General features: G+C 39.4%; 1 protein-coding gene and 1 pseudogene across 1 annotated transcript; one reads left to right on the top strand and one right to left on the bottom strand.

The window, feature by feature from the left end:
• Positions 1-2144: 2144 nt before the first annotated feature.
• Positions 2145-3080, top strand: LOC119542805 (olfactory receptor 8S1-like). Its single transcript, XM_037847450.1, has one exon. The coding sequence runs from the start codon at positions 2145-2147 to the stop codon at positions 3078-3080; it is 936 nt and encodes a 311-aa protein (XP_037703378.1).
• A 5925-nt stretch (positions 3081-9005) lies between these two features.
• Positions 9006-15777, bottom strand: LOC119542490 (annotated as a pseudogene).
• Positions 15778-19885: the final 4108 nt, after the last annotated feature.

Raw genomic sequence — 19885 nt, 5'->3', positions numbered from 1 at the left:
TCACCCAATCAGTTGAAGGTTTTAAGGGAAATGATGGAAAACATTTTTCTTCAGCTAAGTGGCCTCTCCTGGAGAGTTCATCGAAGACCTTCATTGGAGTTGTCAGCTTGCAACAAATCCTACAGGGTTTGTAATTGTGCTTCCTGCCCTACAGAATTTGAACTCGTGCAAACCCACAGTTGTGTGAGAAACTTTTATAAAATCTCGTATTTACAGATATCTCCTGTTGGTTCTGTTTCCCTAGCAAATCTGAACTAATACAATAACCAATAGATAAATAGACAAATGAACAAAGAACAAATGGTTGGTAACAGATTCATGACTGGGTGGTGGTAGATCACTACTATGGGTTTAGACACTCTTCTAGTATAGGCAAAAGTTGGCTAGTGGGTGTGGGATGACTCCTTGGGAACAGGGATCTGGTAGTTGATGTTAGGTACAAAGGTAAAATCTACTCGCTATTCCTCCATAACTGCAAAATTCAGACAGCCTCCCACCCAACCCACACACACTGTTTCTTTGCCTTCACTTTCCATTTATCCAGAGTTTTCAGTCTTTCTCAAATTTGTGGATTTGGAGACTTTCCCAAAGACTATTAACTCCTCAGTCTGTTCTATTAACCTAACTATTTTCTTTTCTTTAGCAAATACTCACAGGAATTTCACTAAATGCAATTTCTTTCACTGGGGCAAGTGTACTGGATGCAAAATATTATAGAGGACAATCACTCACATCGAGAGATTATAATGTCATGGAAGGGGGGAAAATAAACACAGTACACAAAGGCTACACTAGATACTAGAAAAAGAGAGTGATTCATCTGATGTCCTACAGGGAAAAGGGTTATTATGAGCAGATAGGTTAGATCAGACTGGAAAGAAGCAGGAATGCCTAAGAAATCCTTAACAGAAAGATACTGGGCCAGGAAAGAAATAATACACTCCTGAAGTCAGAACAGGTGAGAGTGTGAATAATGTTGGTGAACAGTTAGTAAGATGCCCAAATACATTCGTTTTTGTATTTTAAAAATCTCAGTGCAGTGATTTGTGCCTATTTCATTTTGGGGATTGTATATATCACTGTTTAGGAAGGTCAATCACAAAGCAGGCAATCACTGAATAATAGTTGTCCAATTATTACACATACGGGTATATTCAGAAAAGGATATGATAGAGAAAATTCTCAGAAAGAAGTTGAAATTTGGGTGAGAGCCAAAATACAAGTAAGATTTAGATGGAAAGATAGGGCATTCCATGTGGAGCACAAGCTTGTGAAAAGGGAAAGAGAATGGTAAGCACATGTGGTGACCTGAAGTACACTAGTCTCCCCCTCAGCATTAAGGCCCTCCCTAGGGCAGTGTCTGGACAATCTTGAAGGTGAATAGCTGCCAGATGATAGAGGACATGAAGGACCAAGACTGGATTGGAATTCACTTAACGGTAACATGACATTTTGTCTTCAGTCCTATAAAATGGAGTCAAATCTTAAATGATCAAATTGTCAATTTAGAAAAGTTATATAATATCTTATACACAATTTTCTCTATAAAAAAGAATGCAAAAAATTTCTGCCTTTTTTCTTCTATCCCAACCTCCAAATAAAATACGAAATAATGCTCAAATACACACACACACACACACACACACACACACACACAAAACATGATTTACATACTTCAGTCTTGTTTCAAAGATGAAATGGACAATTTATGTGTAAATGTACTATGGAAAAGCTAACAGAAGACAAAACAATATCATCAAAATAGTATCATCATGACTAGGTTATGAATGGGAGTAAACGTCTAAGTAACAAAGAGGAGAAGACAAGTTTTGGGACATCCCTCTAGGAAGCCCACTAGAAAGTACAAAGGGTAGGGAAAATTCCTCAGTACAGTTATAGATAAAAAAGAGATTACTAGTCATAGTCCAGATTGGGAATATTTATAAATTTGTTCACCAATCTCTGAGATATATTATTAGCCATGCATTGATAGCAGCACAGGAAAAAGAATTCAAAGTAATAAATGAGAACATACATGAATTCTAAGTTGGTTAAGAGGATCCTCAACTATCTGGTAATGGGGTGTGGGCAAAAGAGGTTTCAGGTTTGTCCATATTTTTATTTTTAGGGAGCAGCCTCTTTCAATGGACTTGGGGAACCACAGCATCATCCTCGAGTTCCTCCTCCTTGGACTGTCTGATGACCCCCATGTCCAGGCTCTGTTCTTTGTGCTGTTCCTGGGAATTTACATCATGACTCTGATGGGGAACCTGTTGATGCTGCTGGTTGTCAGGGCAGATTCTCAGCTCCACACCCCCATGTACTTCTTCCTGAGTCACCTCTCCTTCCTGGATTTTTGTTTCTCTTCTACCACAGTGCCAAGGCTGCTGGAGAATCTTCTTTCTGAGAGGAAAACCATCTCTGTTACAGGCTGCCTGGCTCAGGTCTTCTTTGTGTTTGAGTCTGGGGGCACGGAAGCCTGCCTGCTCTCAGTGATGGCCTATGACCGCTATGTTGCCATCTGCCACCCCCTGCTCTATGGACAGATGATGAGCAACCAGCTCTGTAATAGGCTGGTGTGGGTGTCCTGGGGACTGGGCTTTACGGATGCATTCATCAACATCCTTCTAGCTATGAAATTGGACTTCTGTGGTGATAAGACCATCCCCCACTACTGCTGTGATCTGCCCTCTCTCTTCCCTCTCTCCTGTTCTGATGTTTCCACCAATTTTATAGCCTTACTCTGCTCCAGTATGCTGCATGGAATAGGAACCTGCTTCTTAATTTTTTATTCCTACATTCCTATTGTCTCCACCATCCTGAGCATCAGCTCCACCACAGGTAGAAGCAAGGCCTTCTCCACCTGCTCCTCCCACCTCATTGTAGTGCTCTTATTCTATGGTTCAGCCTTTCTTCGTTATCTAATGCCAGTCTCAGGCTCACCATTGGAGTTGATCTTCTCTATACAGTACAGTGTGTTGACTCCCTTAATGAATCCCTTCATCTATAGCCTGAAAAACAATGAGGTGAAAGCAGCTGTGAGAAGAACCTTGAGAAAATATCTCCAATATATCGGGTAGCTGACTTGAGGAAGATGAAGTGCAATTAGTTTATTATAACAGTACATCTCATGAGTGACAAGAAGAGTATCTCTTGATTTCCTTTTATATTAGATGTCAAAGGGTGCCTTAGAAATTCAGAAATTGAAGTAGGATGCTCTAGATTGTTTTTGGCTTAGAGGCACACAAGTGGTCAAATAACATGTCAACCCATTCCTTTTCCATGGAAAGATTTTTGGCTTCAAAAATAGCTTGTTTTCTTCAAACTAGCTTGTTTTCTTTACTATGCTTTTCAGTCAACAATATATTCAAGTGTCCAGCCTACCAGAAAAGGGAACAGAGCTAGCCTGAGGATCTTGTGTCTATGGTAGTTGCCAGAATTGGGGGAGAGGTCGTGCTGTAATTGGTAAATTAGACATTCCAATTTTGAGGGACTAGAGCTTAGAATAGGTGAGAGCACCCAGGGGTGGTAAGAAAACCCAGAGAAGGGAGGATGTACAAAAAGGGCATTTCTTAAATCTCTTATAAAGTAAATTGAAAGAAAGATAAAGCTATTATTTCATAAAGTAGGCAATAGCAGAAAGGCATTGATATACAAGAGGAAAGATAGAAAAGGCAAGTTCCAGTAAAAAGTAAAACTAAAGATACAGAAAGGGGTAAAACAGGAATTTGGAGTTCAGGCCAGCTGAGCAATGCAGAACATCTTTTTGCCCTAAGTCAAGGGTGTGCCTGATCCAGACATTTAAAAAATGGCTACTTGGGGCCACAGTGAAGGAGGGAAATTCTCCCCAGAATTCCACTGTAGACACAACTATGGGACTTGAAGAGGAAATTGGTATGGCAGGGAGAGGGTGTTAAAATTTGGTGGACACAAGCTGGGTTCCCAAATAAATATCTAAAAGACCAGATTGGTTGTCTTCTATTCTCTATCTGTCTGCTTCTTTTCTGTTGGCTTGTTTGTTTGTTTTGGGAATGAAACTACAGAAATTTATTCTCTCACAGTTCTGGAGGCTAGAAGCATGAAATAAATGGTTTATGTTTGCCTTTTCTTAATTTTGTTTATTTTTTATTGTGGTAACATGTATATATATATATTGTACACATAATGTGGTTAAAATGAGGCATTTTTTGTTTTATATTTTATATATATATTTATATATATATATATATATACACACACACACACACACATATATTTATATATATATATATATATAGAGAGAGAGAGAGAGAGAAAACACAATTCAAGGGCATTAATTAAATGCAGTATATGTGCAACCATCACCACCAGAACTCCCATTCCACCAAATACCTGAATTTTCACAACTTGGTCATTCACCTAGGATAAATGAAGAGGTAATTTTGAAAAATGTCATTAATCCATAATGATCAATTCCTTTAGAATCATATTCATTTTGACTCTTCTGTTATAAAGTTTTCCAAGTTCCTTATAATGGAAATAATTACTCTCACCAGCATACTGTCTGCTTCAGGGTATATTTTTCCCATTTCAGAAAATTATAAATATTTTTAGTATATTGGTAAAAAAAAATCTTCTTGGACTTCACATTTCAAAAATATCACATTCTGTGCTTTATATGCTTTCTAATAAAATTATATTTTTATACACTTTGCTTTACAATTATTCTATTTGCTATTCTAATACATAATTTCATTATTCAAATTTACACAAACTAGTCAACTGGATATACATGGCTTATACTGAGATTTTGCCATATTGAAAGCAGAGTATAAAAACAAAATGGACACACAAAAAAATTTAAAATCTTAATCACCTTATATTTCAAAGTACTTAATCATAACACAAAGGAACTTGTGGTACTTATTAACTTACATATTTTGAACCAAATATTAAGTATACTTTCAAATTAAAAATACATACTAACTGATTAAATATGAATATAAAAAAACATGATATTTTTCTAGGAGAAGGATAAACTTAATTTACTTTCAGTACATGATCTTACTGGTCTTTTAAAATTAACTTCTATACATAAAGTTTTTAATGTGACTAGTTTATTTAGCTATCTCATCTCATTGGGGTGTAAAGAGTTTTGTAAGTAAACTCTGTTGAATCTCCCTTTTGCTATTCCCTTATGATAAATTTGAGCTCTGCTTATCTTCTGCATAGTTTTCAAACCACTACAAAAACTCTTGTCTCAGAGGAAATCAATCTCTGAGGGAGACTCCCAACTTAAATCTCTTTGTGTTTAATTTTGGAGGAACAAATGTCTGCCTGCTCTCAGCAGTGACTGTGATGCTACCAGGGGACACCCTGGGCTCTAGGACACAGTAATGAGTCATCACCTGCATCTGCAGCTTGTACAAGGCTCATGCAACTGAGGGTTCAAGACACAGTCATTCACCTCCCTCTGACAGTGAATTTGGACTTATGTGAGGCCAAAATTATCTTCCATTGTAGCTGTTAGCTGACGTTCTCTTCCTTTTATCATGCTGTGATGTTGCCATCAACCTCATTGTCTTAGTCCCCTCAACAGTCCTGCAAATTTTGTTATATTCTCCCTGTTTGTCTTTCCCATCTGTGGAAATTTTCTTTATGTATATAGATATTCCCTCTCCTCCCTTTGCTTTTTCCTCAATATTCACAGATCTGTCTTCTAAGTCTCCTATGTATTGTCATATTTCCATTTCTTTGTACCATTGAGTTTTATATATTTCTCCTACTCTGATTTTCCAGCACACAGAGTTCTCAACAATTATCATTCCCTTTTTAAATTTTTCCATCAACTTTTCAGGTTCAAAACACTCTAATTGTGTCTTGACTGTTTTTGTTTTTTTGATATTTGTTATTGAAATTGTTGTGTGTTTCATCCAGAAGCTCACTTTCACCAGGAGCAACTTGTCCCTTCATTCACTCAAAAACAAATTGCTAGGCCCTTTTCCAGGTGCTGAGAATACTGAAATGCACAACAGAGTGAAATCCTAGCTTCTGTGGAGCTGACACCTACTACAGGCATTGTCCTTTGCTTTCCTTGCCTTCCCTTGGCTCTGTCCACCTTGAGACATGGATGGCCCTCATGCAGAAGCAAACCCATGATTGGTAGGTGGCTCACCGACTGCATCTATGGGACAGCATCATGCTAATCAGTATGCTGCTAGTCTACTACTTGGGTTCCTGTTAGAAATCTCAGTTCCGCCAGACACACACACTCAGCATGGCTTCCCAAGCCCTTAGCCTCCCTGCTATTGTTCCCATTTCTATCTAGCTTAAATGAGACAATCTCTTGCACCATCCTCTCTGGCGATGTGGGCAGAGCCTATGGCCTTGCAGACACTTTCAGGCCTTACCTGTGTGCTGGTCTCAGCAGGCTGTTTGTTTAGGAGAGGGGGGTGGAGGGGAGTTGGAAGTTACGAATGTTGAAGATGTGCTCAGGTGCCATCTTTGCCCTCCAGTGCCTTTGGTAAGGCAGGCTTTAGATAGGCCCCATGGGCTTCCTTAGGGAGGTTTTCCTACAGATGACTCACATTGGCAAGTGAGGTAGAAACTTGGGACTGACAATCCAGGCCTATTTCTGCACAGGCTGGCTGTGTGACCAAGACTTTCACTTCTGTGGGTCTATACTTCTGTAGCTCTAAAATAAAGGGAGCTGGACACCACAGTTTCTTAGTTTCCTCTAGCAGTAAAATTCTATTTGCTTATGTTCTAAAAAATGCCTAGAGTACTGGAAGAAGAGGCTAAGGGGACACAGTTATCCACTCTTAGTCTAACAGCTATTATGAGCAGCCTGTGTAGACTATTCCTGTTTTTCTCATTTGGACCAGGGGCTAGAATACCCACAGCTCATACTCAGTAATATTCATTGATTGAGGCCTAAACAACCTAATGCCACTTATAAAGCTGAAGAATCGCATCCCGGAGTCCCTGAGACAGCCCAAGTTTTGTGATATTAGAAAATGTGGACATTTTCTTAGGCTGTCTGGGACTTTGTTTAGCTGAGAGACCTACAGCATGGGTGGCAACAAGACCAGTGCCAGGCTCATTCTCAGGAAACATCAAAATGACTTGGGGCACCTGCTAGAAATACAGAACTTCCAGGCCTTTCCTTGAATCTGCTGAAGCAGCATCTCTGATAGTAGGGTCCAGGAATCTGCATTTTAAATAAGTGGCCAGGACCAGGTGATTCTGAGACTTCCCTAATCTTCCCCCAAGTTTCCTAGCAGGGGCCCTGATGACCTTCAGGAAGAGTAACCAGCACAGAACCAGCATCCTGTGAAGGAAGGACAGGGGTAGATGACTCCCAGAGTGGTCCTTGCACCAACAGCACCACCAGGGCACTTGGTAAAATGCAAATTCTCAGCCTCACCCCAGATCTACCCAGACTCGGAGCAGAGGAGCCCAGCAACGTTGTAGCAAGCCCTCCAGGTGATTCTGATGTATGCAAGGTAAAGTGTGAGAACTGCTGACTTAGTCAATGTCCATTAAGCAAGCACTGGATCTCAGCCTATTACCACAGAGATGTCTCTCAGCCTCAGATCGCTGAGATTTCACAGATACCCCGGGAGATAACTATATGGTTATAACTTCAGCTGTCTCAAGTAGCCCCAGGAGACACACCCTTTCCTTTTCTCTGGCCTTATTCTTTAATAATTTATCTTTCCCACAGGGGCAATTTCTCTGGAGGTACAGTTCTGGAGACCTGAAATCCAAATTGATCTTCAGCGCTTCACTCCAAGAGGGAACCCATTAAATATCAGAGTGAAATCCCAGGCATTGATTTGAGCCAGTACAGAAGAGTGGAACAGTTAGGGATGGAAACAAATGGCAAGGATCCTCTTTTGACCTATCTGCAGCTGCCAGTGAGTGAGATCCAGACAAGGAAGGGCAGAGAGTGAGCATTCAAATGTAGCTGTCACTCTGGCCCTGCTCCAACAGGACTTGAATGTGCAGGGTGGTCACATCAAAATGTTCATCTGAACACTTAGATCCCCTCCCTCCAAAATGCTAAAATGCCTCCTGCCTAAAAGAAAGATATTTAAAATGGGGAAAATCTGTATTAGTACTAGAAAACAGGGAAAGGGCTATCAGTGCTCCAGAAACTTGGACGGATTTCTGTGAGAAATAGAGAATCTGGGACCAGAGTGAGGGGAGGGTGGCCTAATTGGTTATGTCACGTGGTGGAGGAAAGGAGGTGGATGGTCCCTGTTCAGAACTCAGTGAAGGCTGACTTCCCTCTGTCAGTGACAGTTGGGACAATTATGTGGGATCCTTAAGCAAATCCCCAAATGGAACCTCAGAACCCTTGACACTGCTGGCCTTTTAAATGTATTAAGGACCACCCTATCCATTTGTAATTCAAATAAGGCAAAAAGAAGCTGTGACTGAGTTTCACCACAGGTCCGCACTGCTGCCCAGGGAAATAAATGAGTCAGAACCCCTCTCCATCTGTCGAAATGGCAGTCAGATATTTGCTTCAGGGGCTCAGCTACAGTCACCCTCCCCTTCCCCATCTTGCTCCCTCTGGCAGGGGAGCAACAACAGTTCTAGGAACCAGGGCCATTTGGGCACCTGGACTATCACTTTTAAGCAGAAAGAGGAAAATAGCTAATAGACACTATTTGGGCATCACATTGGACAGAATAAAGAATGCAAGAATTGTTTTACTAGCTTTAGCCTCTTGATGTCCTAAAAGTTTTGTGTCACTGCAATGAAAAGAATCAAAAAGCAGTCTGATAGGATGGATCATCAAATGTGGAAGGCCCTAATGGGCAGGACTGTAGTTGCCTAACAAACAGTCAGTTGCAATAGCAGAAACCTTGAAAATGAACTTACAGTTAAACATGATGATGCCAGAGGCCTTCCAACACAGGCCTTGTGGAAGGACTCAAGGAACATTAGAGGCTGCTTATTATTTCAAGCCAGTGAATTTCAGGAGACCAGGTACCCTCAGTGCTCTCACAAGGCACTCAAATACTGAGTAGACTCAAATAAGCTTCCCAAACAGCTTTTCTGTACATTTCACCTGCTTCCAGATGATTAGCTGCTGTTATTATGCCCTGACCCTCAATGATGATATCAGAACCTCATTTGCCAATAACTTCTTGCAGGCTGCTGTATTGCTGGCCAAGATTATCCCTTCCTGCTGCTAATTGAACTCCTGGAGTCAAGTGAAGAAATTCTGTCTTCATGCTTACTTGTGAGCCAGAAATAACACCAACTACATATTCAGAATGCTCCTTAGCTATTCTAACCTCTGCTTCAATGTAGCTCCCAGTGGCTAAGGAGCCAGTGGAGCTCATTTCTGCAATGAGCAGGCACCCTTGATGCAAAGGCAAGCCACTTCCTCAGGCCTTCCACAACTCCTGAGCCTGGAACCATGTGAGCATTTACCAGATCAGCACAGGGAGCTATTATAAAGACGTCATCTTCATACTGCCTTTTTACTGTGTTTCCTATATCTGCAAATTTCTGATCTTCAAATATTAAGAAATAATGGAAAGGAGGATCTAAGATGGTAGCATAGAGAGGAGTGGAAGCTAAGTAGTCCCCCTGGAACAACTAAAATAAACCAGAAACAACTAGTAAATAATCCGGAATAACTGCAGGGGGACAAACGTGACCGTCCACTCATCATACACCAACCTGAATTGGGAGGAATGCCCAAGATCGCAGCATAAAATCTGTAAGTAAAAACTGCGGATCCAAATCGGAAGACCCCTCCCCCACTGCCCGAGCTACAAAGCCTCCTGGTGCCAGAGAGAAGCTTTCTCCCAGCAAGCAAATATAGCTCAGCTGACCTCCAACTGTGGTTTTAATTAGTGAGTGTGAACTGCTCACTACAAGGTACAAACCCCCAACAACTACATAGAGGCTTTGGGTGACAACTGACCTTGGAGAGCCGGAGGGTCACCTCAGACTAGCTCTGTTCCTTTTTCAGCTCAGTGGAGAAAACCTCAGCCATTTTCAGTTCCCAGTTCTGTGACCCAGACAAGGGTATAGCACAGGCAGAGAGAGACCACTGAAATGGTAATGACCTCCCCCTAGGGTGTCTATCTTCTCTAAGAGGAAAGGGGTGGGGCCCAGCTCTACTACCTGCCTTTCATTCAGAACTTACACCAGTCAAGAATTATAGGCTAACAGGCGCCACCTGCTGGGCAGAGAAGCACAGTGACTGGCGGCATCAGAGGGTGCACCAATAAAAGACACACCCTCAGGGAAACCGGATACTGAATATTTCTTCATTCTGGGACCTTAGCCCATCCTGGTCTGGGGAGGCCTGATTGGGGTAACCAAGGAAACCATGCCTAGACAACAGAAAACTACAACCTATGCCAAGAAAAATGAGGTTATGGCCCTGTCAGGGGAATAAACTTGCACTTCAACTGTGACGCAGGAATTGAAACAACTAATAATAACTGAATTCAAAAGTTTAGGGAAGATACGGCAAAAGAGATGAACCATATAATGAAAACACAGAACATACACAAGGTAGAAATTGAAAGTTCAAAAAACCAACTGGCGGAAACTGTGGAAATGAAAGGCACAACAGAAGAGATGAAAGACACACTGGAAACATACAACAGCAGATCTCAAGAGGCAGAAGAAAACACTCAGGAACTGGAGAACAAAACACCTGAAAGCCTACACACAAAAGAACAGATAGAGAAAAGACTGGAAAAATATGAGCAATGTCTCTGGGAACTTAAAGACAAAACAAAGAGCAAGAGTTTAAGTGTCATTGGTGTCCCAGAAGGAGAAGAGAAGGGAAAAAGGGCAGAAGCAATAATAGAGGAAATAATCAATGAAAGTTTCCCATCTCTTATGAAAGACATAAAATTACAGATTCAAGAAGTGCAGCCGACCCCAAGCAGAATAGATCTGAATAGGCCTATGCCAAGACACTTAATAATCAGATTATCAAACATCAAAGATAAAGAGAGAATCCTGAAAGCAGCAAGAGAGAAACGATCTATCACATACAAAGGAAGCTTGATAAGACTATGTGTGGACTTCTCAATAGAAACCATGGAGGCAAGAAGGAAGTGAGGTGGTATATTTAAAATACTGAAAGAGAAAAACCACCAACCAAGAATCCTATATTTGACAAAACTATCCTTCAGATATGAGGGAAAGCTTAAAATATTCTCTGACAAACAGACAATGACCAAGTTTGTGAACAAGAAACCTGTTCTACAGGAAACACTAAAGGAAGCCCTGGAGACAGAAAGGAAAAGACAGGAGTGAGAGGTTTGGAACACAATTTTGGGAGATAGTAGCACAGCAGTGTAAGTACACTGAACAAAAATGACTGTGAGTATGGTTGAAAGAGGAAGGCTGGGATCATGTGGGACACCAGAACAAAAGACGAACAATAAAGACTGGGACTGTGTAACTCAGGGAAACCTAGGGTGCTCAATGATTGCAATAAAAGTTACGAATATGTTTTTACATGAGGTAGAACAAATGAATGTCAACATTGCAAGGTGTTAAAAATAGGGTTGGATTGGGGGAAAATACAATCAATGCAAACTAGAGGCTAGAATTGACAGAAACATTGTATTACACTTCCTTTAATGTAACAAAAGCAATATACCGAAGCTAAATGCATATGGGGGGGGGGATTTGGGGAAGGGTATGAGACTCCTGGCATTGGTGATGTCTGACTCTTCATTCTACTTTAGATTAATGCTCTTTCCTTTTGTCACCGTCTAGCTATCAAGTTTTTTTGTTTGTTTGTTTTTCTCTCTCTTGCCTTTTTCTTTTGCCTTTCTGCCTTCTTTGACTCTTCCTCCATCTTTGTGGAAGAAATGTCCTTATACAGAGAGTGGCGATGGTGCTCAGTACATAAATATGTGACTATACGGGGAACCAATGATTGTTTACTTCAGACGGAATGTATAGCGTTTGAACAAAAACATCTTAAAAGAAATGGTCTGATGAAGAAACCTTGAGGGGACTACATTGAGTGAAATAAGACAGACACATAAAGGCAAATATTGCAGAGTCTCACTGATATGAACTAATTATAATATGTAAACTCATAGACATGAAATATAAGTTACCAGGATATAGACTGGGGCTAAAGAATGGAGAGCGGTTGCTTACTATGAGCAGAATGTTCAACTAGGGTGAACTTAAATATTTGGAAATGGACAGGGGTGATGGTAGCATGTAATGAGAATAACTAACAGTGCTAAAAGTGTGTGAAGGTGGTGGAAAGGGTAAGCTCAGAGTCACCAATGTCACCAGAAGGAAAGTTGGAGGTTAAAAGATGGGAATGTATAAAACAGTGAATCTTGTGGTGGACAATGTCCGTGATTAACTATACAAATATTAGAAATCTCTCTCATGAACTAGAATGAATGTATGTCACTATAACTAGAGGTTAATAATAGAGAGGCTTATAGAGAAAAAATATATACTTATTGCAAACTATATACTACAGTTAGTAGTATTTTAACATTCTTTCATCAACAGTAACAAATGTACTATACCAAAACTATGAATCAGTAAAGGAGGTGGGGGGGCGTGGTTAGGGGGATGGGAGGATGTGAGTTTCCTTTTTTTGTCTTTGTTTCTTTTCTGGAGTAGTGAAAATGTCCTAAAAATTGAAAAAAAAATAATTGTGTTGATGGATGCACACCTGTATGGTGGCGCCGTGGGCAATTGATTGTACACTTTGGATCTTTGGATAGTTGTATGGTATCTGAACAATCTCAATTAAAAAAAATTTTTAAGAATTAAAAAATAAAATAAAATAAAATAAATAAAAAAAAGAAATCATGGAATTTTCCAGCGCTCTTTCCTTTGGTGATAGCTTGGGAAGTCCCAGAGGAGTGGCCACTGTTGCTTGGCTTCCCCAGGGCATGCCCAACACCTGTCTGAAGGGAAGTCCCAAATAGGCCATGACACCTGAGGAGCTGGTTAGCCATGGCTGAGAGAGGGGTCTTGGTGCACACCCTTCCTGAGGACAACCTCACAGACTCCCACTCTTCATGATGTAGGGTGGGGAGAGGGGCTATGCCTTCCTGAGTCCATAACCAGGCAGCTGGAGAAAGTCATGGGAGGACCAAGTCACAGAAGACAAGAACCACCACCTTCAGCTGAGGCCGTCTTCAGCAAAAGATGCCAGCGTATGAGGATGAGCATCCAAGCAGATGTGTGACAGCCCAGTGGAAACCAACAAGGTCAAAGCATGACGCACAACCCAGATGGCACTCCCAGGATGCCAAAACCATAAATGAGCCCCTTGCCAACTGAAAAAGAGAAAAAGCTAGCTATTGATTGTAAGTCTCTTTAATTTCATTAAAGCTGCAAGGGTACAAAAATACTGTAGAATTATGTTAGTGTAGGGATTTTAAGTCATTTTTATGTGTTTTTTTCTTTGTAAGTTATTTTTAAGCTCTAATTTTTGCCTCTTATGATTTCTTTGGTGTTTTTGTTAGGCATTATGCACACTGAATAGACTTCTGAATCCAATGGGAACTGATGTAGAAATAGCTCATCTCTATATAGACTGGGACTTAATCTGTTAGCACCTTGGGTAACAAATGTTCATGTGAGCACAATTCACTTCCCTGGGCATTAAAATGGACAGACAACTGAAATTAAGACCAAATAAATGGCACTGCTGATAACACTGCTGCTAACACTTACTCCACGCAAGGCTTTTTTATTGGCTTCTAGAGCACCCACTGAGGAGCATCCAGGGCCATGCCTGAGCTAGTGTATATTCGAAGCATCTATTTCCCACAAAGACCTTTCTGTACATGCACTTATGGCCAATCTTCAGGCTGAACACTAGAGATAGTTCAGAGCTCTTTCCCTTCAAAGAGGAGGAAAAAAATGTCATACTGCTCTGCTCTCACTTTGTCAAACTCTGTTCTTGGAATATCCTGTCTGTATTTCTAACTGAGATAAGTGAATGCCTATTGGTTTTTCCCATCTGCCATTCATTCCCTCTTTTGAGTAATAAATAGCTCATGCTAAATTTCCTTTTGGAGATCACCTCTTCCCCACTGAGTCCATGTAATTCCAGGGGGGGCTGACCAGGCATCCCCAGCCCCAAGGGGTTGAATATGACCCAGTCACGCCATAGTGACAGATTTCAGGGATGGGCACATAAATCAAGCCCAGTCATGGAGCTTCAAGCCTGGCACTTTTACTGGAAGAGGAAAGTGTCTTTTCACTGGGCTTGCTGAATTTGCAGGATATGAGTCTAGAACTGCTGGCCGCCATCTAATCACCATTCAGAGAAAACTTACACAAAGCAAAAGACAGCAAATCTGAGACACAGAGAGGTGCACATTCCTGGTGTCACTGAGTACCTGAAACTAGAGCTACCTATAGATGGATTTGTAATTTGAACCAACAAAATTCCATTTTTTATTAAACCAGTCCACATTTAGATTCTGTTGCTTGCAACCAAGAGTCAGATACAGATACAGAACCAGGGTCCTATTCAATTGTTATGAAGCAGCTTCTGAATAAACTATGGAAAATACAGGGTAAGTATGGTCAGAATCTAAAGTCCAGGATTTCTGCAGACATTCCTAACCAAGGTTCATGTAAACCAACCACAAGTCAGAGTTAGAACACAAGGGGTACAAGTCAACAACCATTCAACACACAGCTCCAAGCACCTAGAAACATACTGGGAAAATTACAGTGTAAACTTGGACTAAGTTTACTAGCTTCAAGTTTGATTCTGCTACAAAATAGGAAAAAAATTACGGTACCTTCCTATCCATAAGATTGCTTCAAGTTTAAATGTAACCGTGTATGTTAACCATTTACTCTGAACCTGGCATGTAATAAATGCTTAATAGCATCATCATTATTATTTACAAAACTCACAGTGCCTGCTATTGGCATCTAGCACAATTCTTTGTATTGTTACAGTCACTTACTATTATTTAAATGAATATTAAATAGTATTCACATGAAAAAAAGAAATTATGGCATTTTGCAAGAGTTGTCATCTCCTCCATGACATCCAGAGTAAAATCATTCAAGGTATTTACATGAATCTTGAGTATGCCGATGCTGGGTCCTAATGCATCTGCTAGCTGCAAGAGCTCCCTGGACTCTGAAACATCAGCAGACAGACAAAGATTGGTCTCCTTCTTTTGCATAAGCCTCAGAAGTTTCAATGCAACAGTGAGGACCCCAGGCAGCTCTGTACATGTACCAAACCTGAGTTCTTTGGGGGTTTTCCTTACAAAAGAGAGAGAACCATTTTGATTAGCAGCCACATAAAACAGTCTCCTGAATAAATCTCTTCACTCTCCCAACCATCTTGACATCAATTTTTTTTTGCTGCTGCTCAGGAATCTCCAAGATTTTGGACAACGTACACACAGATTGGAGAGGAATTCCATGCGCCTGCAGCTTCTCCTTGCTCTCCTGCTCTGTCGAATAGCACTGCGGCATCAATGACCTTCAACCCCTCCTTCTGAAGAACCTCAACAGTTTCCAAAACACTAGATCGACTGGTAACAACATCTTCAATGATCAAACAATTTTCTCTTGGATTAAAACCTGCTACAAATGTTTGGTACCATAAGCCTCTGATTCTTTCCTTCTAAGAAGCATTGGAATTTGGTTGGTTGAACAGATAACTGTAGCCAAGGGTAAAGCTGCGTAAGGTACTCCACACACGGTGTCAAAATTGATCACCACATTTTGGGTAGTTTGGCATAAATTATCCACAACCTGACCCAGAAGACACGGTTGAGACACAACTGGTTAATTCAACAACTGGAACTTTTTGGTACTTCTCATGAATGAACTGATCAACATCAGATACAATATTGATTGTCCTGGATGATGAGGTTGGAGATGGAAAGGATACTTTTTACCATGGTAAAATACAATGAACATCAAATTTACCATTTTAAACATTTAAAAATATACAGCTCATTGGCATTAAGTAATTCACAGTATTGTTCAATCAACACTACTTTCTACTCCAAAACTTTTTATCACCCAAATGGAAAACCTGTACCCATTAACACTTACAGCCCATTTCTCCCTACCCCCAGACCCTGGCAAATGCTAATATGCTTTCTGTCTCTATGGATTTGCCTATTCTGCGTATTTCATGTAAACCAAATCATGTAATATTTGATCTTTGGTCACTGGCTTATTTCCTCAAACATTGTATTTTTTAAGGTCCATCCCTATAGTATGTAGCATGTATGAGTACTTCATTCCTTTGCATGGCTGACTAATATTCCATACCATGGGTATACTACATTTGTTTATCCTTTCATCGGTGTACACGTTTATTTGGAACACCTTTTTCAACTTTGGGGACATACATCTAGGAGTAGAAATGCCAGTCTTACCGTAAATCTATATTTAACATCCTGAGAAATGGATAAATGGTTTTCTACAGCAGTTTCACCATTTTACATCCCCAGTAGCATGCATAGGTGTTACAGTTTCTCCATATAACACTAATACTAGATTTTTCCTTTTTATAAATTCATTAACATCTTAATAGGTTAAGGTGGTATGTCATTGTGGTTTTATTTTCATTCCCCTAGTAACTATTGATGTTGAGTATCTTTTCATGTACTTTTGGCCATTTGTAAGAGAATATTTTTAAATAAAGCTTTTATTTTAAAATAGTTTTAGGTTGACAAAAAAATTGTTCATACAATATAGTGTTTCCATATAACCTACACCCAGATTCTCCTATTATTAGCATTTTATATCAGCATGGTATATTTGTAACAATTAATGAATTGATTTTAAAATATTTTTATTAACTAAAGTGTGTACCATATTCAAATTTCTTTGCTTTTACCTTAGAGAAAATAAGTGCACCTTTTCTATTCCACAACTCATTTAGTTGCTATGTCTCCTTGCCTCCTCTTACTATGACAATTTCTTAGACCTTCTTTGTTTTTGATGACTTTGACAATTTTGAGGAGTCCTTGAAGTTATGTTGCAGAATGTCCCTCAATTTGACTTTGTCTGATATTGTTTTCAGGTCAACCAGAGTTTGGGTGTGGAATTGGGGGAAAGCCAGAGAGGTGAAATTCCATTTCCATCATATCCTAACAAGGGTACATACTAGTAACGTGACTTAGTGTTGATGTTAACCTTGATCATTTGATTGAGATGGTGTTTGTCATGATTCTTCACTATAAAGTAACTCCTTTTCTCCCTTTTCATATCACATTTTTGGAAGGAAATTACTATATGCAGTCCACATTTAAAGAGTGGGGAGCTATATTCCACCTACATGAAGGTGGAGTATCTACTTCAATTATTTGGAATACTTCTGCACAGAGATTTGTCTATTCTCCCCCATTTATTTAATATTTAATCATTTATATTATTTTATACATTTCATATAAAATGTAATTATTTTATACATTGGTATAAAATAATTATTTTATTGGTAATTATTTTATACTGGTAATTATTTTATACATTTCATTATAATATAATACTACTTAATTTATTTTGTTGCTAAAATTATCCCAACAATGGACAGTGAGAGCTCTTTAATTTGTTTTCTGTGCCCATTTGTGGGTTTCTCAAAAACTTCTTTACTTTCTGGCAGTACAAGATGCTTCATGCTTATCTTATATGTTCCCTGCTCCAACCCTAGAATCAGCCATTTGTCCAAGGATCCTGCTTTCCTTTTACTGGAAGATGGTATTAGAAACCAGATCTTGGTGCTGGGTGTGCTCATTGCTCCTGGGGTGTTATTACTTCTAGGCTCCCTCAGCTGACAGAGCAAAGAAGCATACCAACCAATGTATACACAGATATCTATAAATATTTCTTTATTTATCCAGGGAAAACAATATTTTAATTTTCCTTTCTTGGATTACAAAAGAAAAGGTGACAGACAAAATATTAAAATTATAGTTGATCTTGACTATCATATTGAGAATTCTTCATATTTTTAGATATAAAAGTGCCTTGTGTTTATAATTGAAAAAACAATAATGTTAAATGCTATTAAATAATTGAGAAATTGTAAGAACATTGAGTTATTTATGAAAATTCTGAAAGCATAACTGTCATGTAGGTGTAAACTATATAAATTGACTAGTATCATTATTGGCACATATTAACAGTTCAGCTAATCAAAGTCTCCTGATTTCTTTATTATAATGACAAAGAACAACATAATAATAAAATATATAAATCACAAAATTTGTAAATTAAAAACCTATTTTCTCATTAGCCCATTTGATCCCAGAAAAAAGGGAAACACCTTGTTTCTAAAAATCTTAGGTCTCCTTATATTCATATCCCCAACATTCACCCCAACTAACCTTGGGGCTTTGGGGCAGCATGGGAAGGAGTGTCTTTTTTAAGATCAAATGTGATCAAGGTGAATCACTCAAGAATAAGGAAATGGAGTCAATTCAGTGAGTGCAGGCCGTGAAAGTGCCTGGGAATATGGGGAGATTACTTGAGGCTTAGAAGGTGAACACAGTTTTTGAAGACAACACAGGAGGTGGAGGCCTGACCCAAGTGTACACTGTGTGCATCCTGACTCATAAGGAAAGTTTCCTGGTGATGCCAGCAGAGTGTGTGCATAATACACTTATTTCCAGAGGAGGGACCAGGGGTCTCTGAGAGCAAGTCTGTGGTCAGTGGAATGGCCCATTTTGAAAGTCACCCATGTGTCTTCTTTGAGCAGAGTGTCTTTTCTAGGATAGAGACCCAGGCAGCATCAAGCAGCAGAAGGAACAACAGCAATGATGAGGGAAAACAGGGATGAAGCATCCAGGCCTCTCCTGGTTTTCTAGAACTACAAAAGCACAGAATTCATGCATGATCCCATGGATGGATGTAGGGACCTACAGTTGGAGTGAAAGTAAATTTTCTTCATTCATAGGACAGGAAGCTTTGAGAGGAGAAATAGAGGACAATAACATTTCATGAAGGATGGACAATGAATCAGTACCACCACATGGGCAAAATAAGAAGTAATTTCACAATGAACTTCTATCCACATGGGTGAAAGTGAGTTATTACAGGAGGCTAGAGCAATGTCTCAACACAACAACATCCAGAACCTCCTGAATAAATATTCACTGCTGTGTTTATTATTTGACAGTTAAGAAACAAGGGGGATAGTCAAGGCACAACAGATCTGAGCTCCAAGACAGATTCCTAGTTTAGAGCATGTAGGAAGTTACCTTCCATTCAATAGCACAATGGTGACAAGACACTGTCACCATTACAATGTGAGGGGACATTATGGAAAAGCATCTGAGAGGTGGATATTTCTGATCAAGGAATAAAGGCGACATCAGAAATTAAAGCAGCTGTGGCTACAGAGCTTCCTCATGTCTAAGCACTCACGAGATCTGGCTGCCCATGCAGAATTAATGGAATCAACAAAAAAAAGAGTGTCAAGTTAGTTTTTAAAATATATTGTAAATCACTGTTTACACAACAAAAAATTTTCAAAGAAAATAAATACAAAATTTAAGAGAAAATTGATGTATTATACATTAAAATATTCACAACCAATATAGATGTAGTGGTTAATGTCTTCTTATATAAAGAATTTTACCAAATTTATAAGAAAATCATTAAATCCCTATTTTCTCAAAGGATGAAGAATGAGTCAAACTACTTACACAAATAATTCAATTAAGACATCATAATAAGTACAAATTATGATAGTAAAAATATAAGAAACTACTCTTCTTCACAAGTAAAGGAATGCAAATTAATTCCACAAAGATGTATTTTCTCACTGTATAATATTGTGATTTTTAAACACAAGTGAAATAAAAAGTAATGAGTATGAGGAGCACAAGGCAATTTCATAGATTGCTATTACAGTGTAATTTGCTATCAA

This window comes from Choloepus didactylus, chromosome 8 (assembly GCF_015220235.1).
Source record: "Choloepus didactylus isolate mChoDid1 chromosome 8, mChoDid1.pri, whole genome shotgun sequence".
Classification (NCBI taxonomy): Eukaryota; Metazoa; Chordata; class Mammalia; order Pilosa; family Megalonychidae; genus Choloepus; species Choloepus didactylus.
This window is presented reverse-complemented; position numbering and strand designations above follow the sequence as displayed.

Bases quoted from the DNA above. Each gene is read 5' to 3' on its own strand.
- LOC119542805 (XM_037847450.1), top strand. From the start codon at position 2,145: ATGGACTTGGGGAACCACAGCATCATCCTCGAGTTCCTCCTCCTTGGA.